Here is a 15,593-nt window from a genome sequence, read left to right as displayed (position 1 = left end):
GTCAAAGTATGAAAACATGCATTCTCTTCCTACAGCCGTACGATCTATGTGAAGAAAACAAGCCTCTCAACTGCCCGTTCTGAATTTGTGTGTTTGTGACGTCACATCTGCACATGGCCACCTACAGCAGTGTGTAGCCAATCGTCGCCAGCCTTGCCATTTATTATTCATTAAGAAATGCGGTTTACTTCTTGCTACTATGTACTGGCAAGGACATGAGGTCCTTGAAAACTTATGTCATAATATGTTTGCAAAACAATCGGATCCTAAAAATCTTAGAGAGAAGAGAACAAACCAGCTATGAGAGAATGAAGTGAGAGGCTCGCGCTTGTGAAATTTGGTTCCACATAACGTTCATCAATCTTCACACATAGGCTACTGGGTATTCTCCATACGACTGCATGCACCGAACTGTTACGCCCATACCGTGAAGGTTCGGGATGAATTCACGTACCGCTACACCCCTAGTCAATACACTAACTAGGACTGTCGAAAGACATCCACTCTTCCAACTCTACATTCCTGACACACTACGCAACTCAGGTTAACATAATGATGTGGATGGTAAGCTTTGTACTGTTTAGAATTTATATCAAACCTTCTGGCCAGCAATGATAACTCGATCTCCAAGCCGAAGGCCCATGCTGGCGAGCTGAGAACGGGCCTGGTCAGCGAGGAGCCCACAGGGCCGTGTGGGTAGCAGGGGCAAAGGGTCACAGGGTCTGGGCAGTGCCTCTTTCAGCAAAGCTCGCAGCTCTTTTGCTTGGGCAGCAGTATCAGCCATCTCCAGGGGCATGTCCGAAGGCTCCGGCACCACGTCAGCTGGACACTGACCCTTCTCATTCTTCAACACAGAGGACAAAAGGAGATGGGGGGGGGGGTATAGAAGAACAGTGATGATGTGAGAGGGGATAAAGAGGAGGGGCAAAATAGAGAGAATGAGAGAGTGAAAGAGGGGAAGACAGAGAGAGAGAGAGAGAGAGAGAGAGAGAGAGAGAGAGAGAATATGTCATTTGACTTCTTAGCCTTTTTAATGGTCAGACACTATCAGGAACAACCATATGACCATGTTGGGTGGTTGTGGGAAAACATGTGATGAAGGCAATTTATACTCATTTTTTTCATTTCAGGTTTTCAGGTTTCTCCACAAATGTTCACAATTCACTATTGTCATAATCATAATCATAATCGTCATCATCTAATGGACATTTCCATTTAAGACCTTTTAGCTTTCCCCTTGTAACTGCCCATTTACAGCAGATGGCCTAATGTTTCAACAGAAAAAAAAACACTAGAATAAGGGAGGAATATAGGGAAAGAAGTATTCTTCAAAGCCATAGTAGCAGCACATTATGGCCTAGAAACAGTGCTCTGCACAGCCCTTCTGCATACTCTATTATTTCAGCTGATGGCAGAGCCAATTGCTTAAATATTGGACATCTTACACTTTTCGTTCTCATTTGGCAATAAGTTCTGACAGTTCCTCAGTGTGCGGGCCAGGCAGGAGGGATGGCCAGCAGATATATGTCCTCCCTGACAGTAATTGGGCAACAAGATTAAGTCTCACACAGAGTGAGTGTTGAAAGAAGAAAGAGGAGGGTATGGGGCTTGGGGCGAGGGGGTGGGGGGGGGAGGGGGGATCGCTGGCAGCCTAGTACTCCTGTCCTCAGCCCTTATTAAGGAGTACTCTAGGCTTAAATGAGTTTCAAGACTGGCTGGCAGATCATGTGAATGTTCTTGGGTGCACAAGACTACTGGATTTAATTGAGAGTATAAATGACTTAAAATACAGATGGACACACCTAAAGCAGTGTGAACTCGTGCACTAGTACATGCTTGCTCATTCTTTTTCTCTCTCACACATATTGTAGGAATAAAAAGCGATGTTCAGTTCAACTTGTCAGTCAAAATACAATTCAGTCAGAATTGTTCCTGCTTCAGCACATCAGGCATGAACTGAACTGACTTGCCAAAAAAAAAAAAAAAACCCTCCACATTGGCCAAAGTCTTTCTGGACAGGACGTGCTGACTGAGGGTCCTGCAAAACGTAGAACAGACTCAAAATGAGAGTGACGCATACCGATAGTCACCCATTAGCTTAAAAAATATCTGATCTCAGACCAGCCGAGGAAGTAAATGACTGCTTAATCATGTCAAATAAGACCCGAGGCCTTCAGTAAACATTCCGCTTAGATGTGGACATCTGATTGTCCTTAACTGACATTAAATGTGGACTGTCAGAGCTATCGACTTTGCTTTCTTTAGCGGCTGACACCGCACTTAAAATAGGGTTATTCAATACCAATGAAATCTCTGTAAATCTCAAACCTTAGGGCTGACTACGCCACTGCTTCAAAATGAGATGTTGCTGCCCCCAAGTGGCAAAAAGCAGCATAACTACCTCCGCTGACCACGTTCTTAGAGACATCCTTACGTTTTGAAAAACATTCATCATGAAAATAAGCCCATATTCAATTAGCTAAGGAGAAAATGTTTAATTTTGCAAAAAGCTTTGAAGAAAAAAATTGCACATATTCTGTAAAGAGGCGATAATTTGTAAAATGGGTCACTAACAACAAGAGAGCCAAAAAGCCTTTCAGAGAATCAGTCTAACTGGGTAAAAAAAAAAGAAGATATATTTTGTGAAAAATGTGCAGCTACTAAAAATGTTCTAATGCCACCTATGAAACCGACAAACAAAATAAAGTTAATGTACCTATTGTGGACAGAAGATGATTCAGTTCCTGTACAATTTACCTAAAAAGACACTTATCCACAATAACTGCTTAGTGATCAAATGGATTTATAAACCTGAGCAAATATTCACAGATAAACTGTAATCCCAGGGAGGGTTACACATGCTTGTCCCCTGTCATTAAAAGTCAAAAATCTACATTAATGTTGAGGTTCACTGAGCAGACAGTACACGTCTTATGCACGATTAACTCACTTTTCACCAAATTTCCCAAACTCCTAAGTGCTAACTGTATGTCATGTTGTTCTCTGAGGAGTGTGCCCAAGTCCTGCTGCTCTGTCGGTTAGCTAGCTGTCAACCTCTCCAAACCTAATCACGACCCCCACATCCAGCCCAATCTATTAGACATGTCCTTTAGAAGGCTACAGCTGTCACTGAGGGATGATGGACGTTTGCTGAGGGTTATTAAAGCTGGGGTAGCTGTGACAGGGTGGTGTGCACATGACTAATACAGAGCTTCGTCCGCCTCTCCAGAACAGCCGGGACGGCAATCAGAGCTCCAGCAGTTCACTCTACCGTGGCGACATGAGCTTAGATGATTGTTAATGAAAAAAAAAAAAATAAAATAAATAAAATGCTTGCTTAAGAAATAAAAACAGTTTCTGCATTTTTTCTTTTTCCTTTTCTTATCCCTGCAGGCTTACACGTACACGCCGCTCGCATAAGGCAAAAAGGGTAAATAAGTTTAATAATTAAGAATCCGACCCTGCGACATCTGTGGTGCAGGGACTCACGACCCCTGGCGGTTCTGCCATGTGAGCGTAAAATGAGTTTAGGGAAATAAATGAGCATGCTTAATTTCTTTCCTTGCCTGTGGAGGCCAGCGAAAAGACGAGGGATGAAAAGAGCGAGTGTACGTAACGTCTGCCAAGAGGCAGAGTACAAGTGTTTTCTTCCTTGTATCTCTGTCACACAACAAATTCACACCTAAAGGAAGATCCTTCTATGACAGAAGGGTAGTTTGTTTGTGGGTGGGTGAGTGGATGGGTGGGTGCGTGCGTGCGTGAAGGCACAGACGACAGTGGAAAAGAAAAATCTAAGTAAAAGGATAGTGTAGCCAACAGGCCAATAAAGTTTTAAATCAAGTAAATCAAGTTTAGCAGATGTCTAGCATGATTGTGAAAGAAATATATTTTACATTATCAGGACCATGTTATCACCTGAAAAAGACAAAAACTGAATGCGTATTGTGTAATATGACAGTCTTCAGATGGCAATACCAATTATTCTGTTTATCTGTACTGAAAACCCTGTGGCACACTGATTGGCTCAATGTCCCTGTTGTACAGGCACAGTTTGACACAGTCAAAAGAATATATTCATTACATATGCCTCTTATAAATGACAAGAGTACTTGAAAACGAATGATTTAAATTTATTGGTATTCCCTGTTTAATTGTTAGCTTTTGCCCTATGTAGTCAATATATTTTGTTCAAAGTCCTACAACATATTTCTCACATTTGAATTCTTTTAATCTGTCCATTGTGTTGAAGCAAGAGTTGCAGCTGCTACTTACATCTCTCAGTAAATAACCACATAAACAAATAAATATACATGAGAGATTCCGCGAGACACTGTATTTGCACTACCGTATTTTGTGTGAGTGTGTGTCTGTGTGTCTGTGACAGAGACAGACAAAGACAGAGAGAGAGCAATAGAGCAAGACAGACAGTAAAAAAACATTATTTGAATACAGCTGTCACTTTTGGTGCAGACTTCAAACAAAGTTCTACCAGTGTTCCAGTTTTCATAAAAAGTCAACAATCAATGCTAGAGCTCCAACCCAACACAGCGGAGGTAAAAACACAAAAAGACAACCACTAACAAAACCGGTAGGGTTACCTTTAGCGTCTAGCCCCCTAATTAGACAACAGCTCTTCCCCTTATAACCAACCCATCAACACCTCTCTGGTTTCATCTGTTTGCAATGACACAGCTAGACTGTTTATGAGGTAAACTGTTCTTGGCCTAGGTAAAAAGCTTGGCTGTGGGTGTATATTAGCTGAACTACGTGGTCTGTCATATTCTGACAATGAATATGTGGATATGGTGAGAAAAACATACCCTGAAAGCAGGGTTAGCTCCCAGCTCCAGCAAACACTTAACGGCAGAGGTGCAGAGATTGGAGGCAGCAATGTGCAGGGCCGTACCAAAGTCAAAGTCACTGCAAGTGGCATCCACCTCTGTAACAGGTCAGAGCACACATACATTGCACTGAATATTGACGTGCACACACACACACACACGAACACATGCACACCTGCGCACACACACACACACACACCTGCGCACATAGACACACGAACACATGCACACCTGTACATTCATGAATGCACATGTGCACTCACATATATTCACGAAGAGAGAAAGTGTGCTGAAGCTATCAAATGAAGCTTAAAATACAGAAGGAATGCAAACCTTAATTTCATAATGTGTTTGACAGCATTAGTCCACGAAAAGTGGAAAGAAATAAATAAATCTAGACTTCTAATCAGGGAACACCCATTCATGTAACAGTGTTTAAATGGGAGAAAGGGGTAACCTTAATTAGGGCAATCGTAATTATGTCATCTTAAATTAAGGGTAAGCTTAAATAATGTGAAACTCCCGCACATTATTGATGCATGAAAGAAATGAAAATTAAAAAAAAAAAAGAAAAACTTGACATCATGATTGCTTTTGAAAGCACCAATTCATGATGCATCAAGGAGCAATTATCAGCAATTTACAATTAGAATCCTTCATGTTTGTCTAACCTCACTGCGTGCCGCTTATTACTTAAACATTAAAGGATATTGGTTTGAAAACTGAGTGCTGAGCAAAGCCCTTTAACATCGTTCACTGCTCTCAGTGGCATTGATGGAGTCCCTCACCTCCAGGTTGTGAAGCCTGGAGCACCACGCGAATGAGAGGAGGCACGTCAAAGTAAGCGGCGTAGTGCAGGGCATTCATATTGGTCCAGCGACTCCGCAGTGATGGCTGCGCGCCCAGAGCTAACAGCTGCCGGGCGAAGTTCGCAGCCCTCTCCGCGTCACCTGTGCACACAGTACACACCAACATTTTACTAGGGCACGACATGGAGGGCTTTCACATGACAGGGTTGTAATGTGACATGGCGTTTAGCACTCTTTACTATGACTGGTTCACTGATCTGTCAATCATATGACTTACCAATGCCAGGGGCTCCAGATTTGCAGCAGTAGTGGAGCAGAGTCATGTCTGTGAGGCCGTCTCGGTCGTTGACCCCACAGCCCCTCTTCAGAATCTGTGCCCCCGTAAAATTAATACACACACACACACACACACACACACCAGTGTTGATGCTAACACCTTTTAAAGTGAGTCATTATTGCTCTCCTTACTTGAAATGTTAGTAAACATGCTAAACTGAAGTACACAGCTTATTTTTATTACAAGGTTGTATTGCAAAGCCCTGAGAAAAAAACAAACAAACAACTGAAACAAATAAAATGTCTGGATTTTGCAAGATGATCTCACATGTTAGTTAGCATATAGTTTATCTTATGGCTGGTTTATTATTTAAGTTTGATTCATGTCTTGTCTATACAACCAAAACCATGAAATCACTAATTTAGCAGTTAACAGTTAAAAAACAAAATAATCTGATATCCTGTGCAACACAACGGTTCTTACTATTTCAGGCACTATCCTCAGTGCCTGTGTGTGGGGGCGGTCTGGACAGATATGAATAGGGATAAATGAAGACTGACCTCATTGCCAATGAGACTGATGTTTTTCTGGACTTGGGGAACCCACTGTCTCAGGACAGCAAACAGTTCAGACACTGTGGTCTGAGGGTCCAAGAGAACCTCCCGACATTGGGGCTCATCAGGGTCGAAAAATGTAAACTCTGAGGATATAAATAAATAAATAAACAACACTGTAAAACATATCCATGTAATGATAAAATTAACAATATCAAACAATATCAAGATGAGTTTAGCCTACTTTGCAAAAACAAAATGATTCACATTCTGTGGTATGCCTGCTGACTCTGAACAGGGTGAAGATATAGCTAAAGAAGCCACCAAAATGTTTGTTAGGGCTCCTCAAGACTTAAAAAAAAGAAGACACAGGACAGGTTAAAAAAAAAAATAAAAAAAAATTAAACTTCATTCTCAGCTGGCATTGTTTTCAGCGCCAAAGTTGTACCACCGGTGGAAAGTACACAGAACTGTCAATCATTTTTGTACTCTGAATGTGAAATGCAGAGTTACTGAAAAGAAATTACAGAGTGACATTTTTGTCCAAGACACACTGACTAAGGAAATCATTGAGGAGCACAGGAACGACTTAGATAGAGGGCCAGTTCATTCACATAGTAATGAGTCATTAACCAAATGGTAAAAAGCTCATTTACACTATTTCTCCTAAGAATGATATTTTTCCACAGCACACACCTAAAGGGTGAGAGCACAATACTTCATAATGGAGCTCAGGAAAAAAAAGAAAGAGAGAGAGAGAGAGAAAGAGAGAAAAGATCCCATTCCTCTTTGATTAACTATAAATCAGACATGTCTTTCAAATTTATATTCAGCGAAACCCCTTCATGAAATTGAATTAACCTGAATTATGGGATTGAATGAGAGAGTGAAACTGATGAATCAGAGTAGACTGGCAGAAAATTAGAGGGAAATTTCAATGACCTTGTCTCCAGTTCACTTTTACTCGAGCTTAAGCAGTTCACATTCATGTATCTTAATTTCTCCGGAGCCAATTACAGATCAAAGGACAAATAAATGTGTGTGTGTGTCCTACATGTCTGTGTCATTGTAAAAATTCAGACAATCCTTGCCTCTGCGTGTGTGTGTGTGTGTATCTTACATGTCCATGCCTCAGCATGCAGAAAATCAGGGAATTCTAGTGTGTACGGATCCTGATAATCAAGGCTCCAACTTTGCCAGGACAGAAATTCTTCATAATCCCTTGATTCAAGATCACATACTTATTGCCCTATTACAAGTTACATAATTATCTAGTAAATACCAAAGATTTATCATATCAATTACTCCTTAATTATATAAGACTAGTTTAAGATATCTGAAATATCAAATTACTATATTTATTTGATAATTACCACGGATTAGCTTACTCCTTAATTTTGCCGGGACCAATTTAGAGTAATTACTTGGTTTCACTTGGAAATAATTTGTATTGTCAAGCATTTCAAAGAGAAAAAAGGAATAATGTTTTTGAAGGTATTCTCACCACAGTCAGAAGGCATGGGAGCTGATGCCACTTGGTGAATGATTGGACGATCAGTTCCAGGAGGGAAAATGTTATATCTCCCCAGGACAGTGTCTCCCTCTGAGTTCTCCTGAAGCACATCCTCCTTAGTCATCTCCCCCCCAAGACCTAAAAAGAAACAAAAACTGAGACATTGATGGAGTCCTCCTAAAGAAGATGTCAGGTCTGTGCCAGAAAGGCATGGCTTTCACTCTTTACACATTTTTGTCAGTCTGTGTTTATGATTCGGTTGGCTGATTCTGTTTTAGACAGTTTTTCCCCCTAATTCAATTCTAACTGACTTGTACTTTTCTGTGATGAATTCTTAGTCAGCTTTAAAAGTAGTGCTTGCATTTGAAATAGCATACAGTCTAGTTATAAAATTAAAGTCACAGTATCATGACTTAATTAGCCTTGTGAATCAGGTTTGATGTACAGTATCATCACAACTATAAGGTGTAGACTGAGGTAGTGCTGTGTAGCCTAATTCTCTGTAATTCTCTAAAAACACAAAGGCTTGTACAAATGCAAAATGGTACAGTAAAATTTTGACATATTGCAAGTGAAGTATCTCAGCATGTAGGCATGACTATAAAAACGGACCTCATTCTTAAAAGCCTCAACTTATAGTGCCTCAACACGACAACAAAATGACTGTAATGGGCACAATGAAACCACAAGCAAGATTTAAGTTGGTGGAAAAAAAGAGAGCAAAAGCCCCCCCTCCACAAAACAGAAAAAAAAAAAAAAAAAAAAAACCCCACTGCAAGGCACTGGTTAGTCAAAAAAGGCCAAAACATGTTCAAAATAATTTTGATTATAAACTGCTTTAAATTACATAAAAGTAGCTGGGGTAATCCTTCAAAGCCAAAACAGGAAGTATCATTATATCAGACTGAAATGTCCTTAAACTATCTGAACAAGTTTCACACAGACTGATTGTGTTGGGACATTTTCTCAGTAGTCTGTCATAATACAGCCTAGCTGTATTTATTGAATGCTAAGCTCTCACAAGCAACAAATGGGCTCTATTCAGCTTTTGTAGATAGCAAACTCATAGGCTGTTGCCCATATCTGTGATGTAGCAGAGGAGGCTATGCTGTTTAAGTTTTTCTTTCTTTCCCCCTGCTTTCTTTTAGAAATCTGACTGGTGCAATCCTATATATACTCAAAGAAAGACAAAAAGAGAATTGTGCATTACCTAGAGAATCTGTCTTTGTTCAGTCTGGATATTTGAACAAAGGATACAGGCTTGTTAAGCAGATTCTAAAGAGATATTGTATGAAAGGCGCTTTCATGCCATTCAACATATAAAAAGGCTGGAATACTAAAGGACTTTTTTTCTTTTTACATTGGTTGCGGTTGAATACATACATTCCACGTTAGGCATATTGTGTTAGTGAATTTAGTTATCATGGGTGGAATCTCACTTTGATATTTACTATCAGTGACAACAGGATTACTTATTTGAAGGTTAAATCTCAGAACACTGAATTCTAACTTACAGTAAAGTGAGCATTAACTTAATCAAAACAAAAGTGAATATGTATATCCCCCAGAACACCATTAAAACTCACCATTATCACAGTCATGAAATTCTCTGTGTTCCATGTCAGCTGAAACCATCATAATCAGCTCTGTCTTTATGCCAAGATAAATATGCTACTTTCCTTAAACTGAACAGTTGCGTACACTGTTTGCTCTGCTCTCTTTGGCCCTACACTGGTCACTGACCTGGCTCTACCTTCATCCTGTGATCTCAGACCAGTGCCAATATACTATTTATGGAACATAAGCCCCCTGGAATGTCACTCTACCCTTATACTCACTCACACACACAAGCACATATAAATACAAGCACACGCAAATACACACACACACACACACACACACACACACACACACATACACATACACTAGGCATTATACCTTCATTTCTTCATCCTTCGTGGCATTCAGTAACTCACAGGGTAGCATTTCAAGTTATGCTGCCCAAAATACTGCTCTAGGCTCACAAAGCTTATCCCTACTCATGAATGAAACCAGTTCCAGAAGACGAAGTATAATTCCACAGGAGGTCTAGACTGATTTTACACACATTTAGCTTTGAAATGAAAAAAAAAAGAAAAAAAAAAAAAAAAAGAAAATTCTCCTGAGACCTTGCCCTAGAAAACTGGCACAACTATCCCAGTCTCTTGATGGTTAGGGGAATTAGGCTCGTGGAACTTTAAGCCTACTGGTAAGTACTGCTCCGTAACCCAACTTGGCCTCACTTATTTATTTTAAAGAAAGAAAGTTTTAATATATCATGAGTTTGCAATGTACAGAATAAAATGGCAGTGGGAGCTTGAGTGATGGCATCTTTGAGATTATGTAAATAGATAATTCAGGTCAATAAGCAGTTATTGTTCATGAGCATGGGAAAAAAAATAAATAAATAAATGAATAATTACCACTTGAAACATCAAACAGCAGATGAGTAGGTAATCATGTGCATTGTTCTAAAATCATCACAGATGGATAACACAGAACAGAATCAGGAAAGATGATAAACAGCAGGGTCACCTGGATCGTTCTGTCATCAGGGATGGGGCCAGTGTCACCCACACTGAAGTCTAGCTGCTTAAACTGATAAGCCAAACTTACTAGCTTGACCTACTTGGTGACCCTAAATGAGAGGAGTCATTATGCTACCTTCCCCTTTTCAGGTGGGTGACCTCTCTGAATGTGCATGTGCGCTATAAGGATGAACATATTAGAATGGATTCTGCAATGCTGATATTATTTTCTCCTTTATATTAGCCCATATATTGTACTTTTTCCCTTTAACATGTTTCATGAATTTGGCATGTGCACCATATATGACCCAAGGCATAGTACACAAAAACAGTAGAATGTGTAAATAAATACTGACACAACCACAGTTAAAAAAAAATGGTTCAAAAAAAAAAAAAAAAAAAGAAATGGTGTGAAAAGTTAGGTCATACCTATGAAAAAAAAGAGGAAAAAGAAAACAAAACACAACTCGTTATTTAGAGATAGTATCTCATTATTTTTAGATAACATGTCATTAGTTACAGACAATATCTCATTATTTTTAGATGGCATGTCATTAGTTACAGACAATATCTCATTATTTTTAGGTAGCATGTCATTAGTTACAGACAATATCTCATTATTTTTAGATAGCATGTCATTAGTTAGACAATATCTCATTATTTTTAGATAGCGTGTCATTAGTTACAGACAATATCTCATTATTTTTAGATAGCATGTCATTAGTTACAGACAATATCTCATTATTTTGAGTTAGTATTTGGAGATTGTATCTCAGTATTCAGAGATATTAGCCTATGTCATTATTTTGAAATGTCATCTCATTCTTTAGACATAACTCTAAATAACAGCATACTATCTCGAAATATTGAGATATGTCAAAATAACGAGATACTATCTCCTTATTTTAAGATGCTCTCTCATTGTTTGGAGTTAGGCCACACGCAACAGAGTTAGTGTAAATGCCAGGCCCATACTGTTTTTGTACAGCTTCCCATGCATGATTCCGTTGAAACCGAATGACTTGCTGAGTACATCAATTTACAATTTGGTATTTAGCAGATGCTTTTAGCCAAAGCGACTTACAATAAGTGCATTACTCAGATCCCATTGCCTCATAAACAGAGATCACAATAAGGCTGTACAATAATTACCGTCTGTATTATGCTCCTGGAATTCTGTGACAGTAAACGATAAACACAAGACTTGCGATATAGGGACATGGTTAGTAGTATTTTATATATATATAAATAGTATAACTATATGGTGACATTATTGGTCACCAAATTTAACCGACTATAATTAACTGAGGCAGCTGAAGTACTCAAAACTCTAGTCAGTCTGTGTGCCGTGTTATCACAGACAACGGAAAGCCTGACAGAAAGATATTATGCATGTCATCTAAAAGCCCTAGAATTTCACGATTCGTTAACCCACCTCTAAAATAGCTTTCAATGATTGAATCCATCATTGTGCTAGGCTAATTGTTCACTAGTCTCCTCTGCTGTTGACAACTGATTGCCAGAGATCAGAAACATTTCAATTTCGAATAAGCCTGCTATCTCAAGGTAATGAGATACTGCCTCGAAGTAATGAGATGGGCCTACTATCTCAATATTTTGAGATAGTACCTCTAAATAATGACATATTATCTCTAAATAATGAGATGGTATGTGTAAATAACGAGATGATATCTCTAAATAATGAGTTGTGATCTTTTTTATTTTTTCCTTTTAAGTGTTGGAAACGGGCTTCCATAGGTAGGCTATGTTTATTACAGAACAGTCACTCGAAAACATAAAATCCATTCTCTCTATGCATGTTGTGCAATATGAACAAATGTTTCTGCTTTTCTTGCAGATCGTCTACTGCAGAACAGCAGCACTTTGATGAATCCAGGCCAACTGATTCCCTGACTATCCAGTAGATCACATGTGGTAAGAGTGGGGCAGAATTGGAGGGGAAGGTTTGTATGTTGAAAGTTTGCAGTGTTGATAACGCCACCTAGGAGAATTTCACCCCCGGGAAACTATTAAATGTTAAACATACGCAGCCCAAGAAGGTCATACAGTTTCAAGAAAGGCCAGAGACGTGATTCCACAAATAATACATAGACATTTTCGTGACACTTTAACATAACAGACAGGTAACGCCACCAATTACCCGGGCAATATGCTGGTAACAGCTTTAATAAACACAAACCATATTAACAGACACACAATCCACAACCAATCGCTGCACCTAAGATATTGCATTGTGCCCTATAGGCCCAGTAGCCCACAGGTGAAAGCATCGGGGAGCCAGGAGCAGGGCTGGGGCTTACCGCTACAGAACGATAACAGAAAGGGGAGGAGCCTGATGCTACACACCACACGTGAATACACAACACAATCCAAATTGCCCTGTGCTCTACAGTAAAAGGACCAGTGAAGGAACTCCACCACCAAGGAATCAGCCTGCAACCCACCTAAACCCCACAGCTCCTGTCCAACAACAAGAAAAAAAGTCCATACAAAACAATAAGGTACAAAAACAATAAATAAAAAAATCAAAGACAAAACAACCAACAGAACTCAAGAAACAGTAGCCTAACAAAATAAGTGCCCCCGCACCTCAGACAATTCACAACCCATGATGTTTCGTCATCCAACAATGCACTCACATCTGATGTGTGTGCCAAATTACATGGTCATGGCAACAGCTAAAAGGATTCAGGCTTATCAGCAGAGTCATTTTTATGCTAACCAAGCAATCTGCCAAACGTAGTACCATAAACAGGTGGGCTTTTTTAGATTAACCATTTCCTTTGTACACATGTAGGTGTAAATGCATAGGCTTAAATGCATAGTGAAAGCCCTTATAAAAGTGGATAAATTATGATGTACAGTTTAACAATTCCCACCTACACCACAAAATATGTCCAACCCACTTGCTGAGGTATTGGCAAACAAACACAGATTTTACTGTTAAATTAATGTTTCTGTATGTCTTTAGACAATATAGACATCAGTGTCATGATTCTAAATATAACGACAAAAAAAAGAAAAACCTTTTGACATGTAAATGCCAGTATGCTCAGTCACGGCATAAACTAACACATCTTCACACAACACCTGTTCTTGTAACCTGCAATAGTACCATGACCTCTTTCATGTAGGCGATTGTGTAAATTTACTTCTCACAAATTTTCTTTTATTTCCATGCATGACGCTGAATTGCATGTAATCTAATTTTCAGACACTGCCTTTACTTAACATGTGTGTGTTAAAAAAACAAAACAAACAAGAGTTTTCAACATTGGAAGTGTCAGTTTTAGTGTACCAAATACAAGGACACAGTTTTAGCATGTAAGTCATAATGCTACAATTGTAAACATTTTGTGCAGTTTAACCTTTATGAATGAGTGTGTACTGAACCACCACACCCGCCTCTTGTGCTGCGTCACACCACATGCAACGTTTAAAATTGTAAAGTTTGGGGCACATTTGCTGTGTGGACAGAATCCTTCTGAATAATAGGTTTTTATTTAGGCAACTACACTGTATGTTCAACGTCACTAACAATTTACTGATTAAGAGAAAACGGAAATAGAAACGTCACACCTAATAACTGGAGGTTATTCATAACATGGCTGGGACATCAGTGGTTTGCCCTTCAAACCAAAAAAAAAAGCGACAGCCCTGAAGTGCAGACTACATAGGCTAACATAAACTCGTCATACTCCTTTTGTTTAAAATTGTCATGTACTGGAATATAAGCTAATTTAGCAATCCATATTACAATAGCCTGAAGACGTGGCTTTAACATAAGTCAGCTAAAGGCATAGGCATAGTTTGCTGTTAAGATACCATGCCTAATGAGTTCAAATTCAACTTGTGCCATGGTTGGCTGTACTAACAACTCAAGAAAGTTGAAAGATTTTTTACAAACAGAGTGTTATATACACAAAATAATTAGGGCAGAGTGCCCTTGTCCAGCGCCGTATTCTTTACACTATTCACCGGCGAGTGGGAGGTTGGCATGGTTAGCCACGCTGAAAGTAAAACACCCACCCAAGAAGGTGTGTTCGCATCATTTTGTCAACAAGCGGCCCACGGAAGACCACCCATACTCAGAACTGTACCTAGGATACGAGCGACCACTGACAAAGAAGAGACGGACATTAGTTCATGTGGAAGCTGCAGGTAAACTACCATTAACTTGACAGTTTCTTTCTCAGATAGATTAGCCGGCTAGCTAGACAGCTACGAGATTGTTTACATTTACGAGGGGCTTCTCTGGCTTGCTAAGAGGAAAAACTTAGGCCTACGATCTGTTGGTTGTTTATTGTCAGCCAGATATTTCTGAACAATATCTACAGTATGTTGTTTGATAATGGAAGTATAACAAAGCATGCCTTATAAATAGGCTATCTCCTTGGCTATTTTCCTTGAGGACCTGGGTTAAGCTCATCTTGGTGTCCACTGTACTGTGTGGACTTCCAAAGTCAGAGTTAGAGAATGTGTGCGCCAGAGAGAGAGAGAGAGAGAGAGAGAGAGAGAGAGAGAGAGCTTCCACCATGATAAAACATGAGCCGATAACGCTGCGAATATGAGAAAAGTTGACAAAAAGTGGCAGCAAATTAAATAATAAATAGAATTATAACTAGGTAGAGCTTAACCTGAATATATTATACGTGTTCTGTTTTTTTTCTGCAGCAACAGCAGCAGGAACAGACCAGAGGGATGAGGACATGCCAGATGTGCGGCAACCATCACACAGGAGTGTTCACACCCAGTGGGAAGACCCTACATTCTGGGACCACAGCTATGCTAAACCAGGCATTCAAATGACTGGTACACATGAGAGGACACAATGTGAAGACTTTAGGCCTAGTTATTTCATGCTTCAGAGTGATGCTGATTCTTTCCTCTACACCGGAATCTCGCTTGAAACATTCAACACTCTTGTCTCAACCTTAGAAAGGTCTGCTAGTGGGGCTTTCACTCTCAGTGTGTGATCAGATCCTAATGACATTAATAAAATTAAAATTAA

At 39.5% G+C, this 15,593-nt stretch overlaps 1 protein-coding gene across 2 annotated transcripts in view; it reads right to left on the bottom strand.

Annotated features, from left to right (window-relative positions):
• Nucleotides 1-15,593, bottom strand: part of zgc:103755 (CAP-Gly domain-containing linker protein 4) — a 40,572-nt gene that overhangs the window by 17,205 nt on the left and 7,774 nt on the right. Inside the window, exons 1-7 of one of the 2 annotated variants that reach the window (XM_030787084.1) lie at nt 9,581-9,613; nt 7,986-8,132; nt 6,488-6,627; nt 5,928-6,021; nt 5,630-5,791; nt 4,821-4,939; nt 599-844 (exon numbers count right to left, since the gene is read on the bottom strand). In XM_030787084.1, coding sequence (XP_030642944.1) covers nt 599-844; nt 4,821-4,939; nt 5,630-5,791; nt 5,928-6,021; nt 6,488-6,627; nt 7,986-8,118 — 894 coding nt within the window. In that variant the 5' untranslated portion in view covers nt 8,119-8,132; nt 9,581-9,613. Of the gene's footprint in view, nt 1-598; nt 845-4,820; nt 4,940-5,629; nt 5,792-5,927; nt 6,022-6,487; nt 6,628-7,985; nt 8,133-9,580; nt 9,614-15,593 lie in introns of those variants that run through there. The other variant, XM_030787083.1, reaches the window with a different exon arrangement.

Source organism: Chanos chanos, chromosome 10, assembly GCF_902362185.1.
Source record: "Chanos chanos chromosome 10, fChaCha1.1, whole genome shotgun sequence".
Lineage (NCBI taxonomy): Eukaryota > Metazoa > Chordata > Actinopteri > Gonorynchiformes > Chanidae > Chanos > Chanos chanos.
Note: the sequence above shows the minus strand (reverse complement) of the source record. Positions and strands in the feature narration are given on the sequence as shown.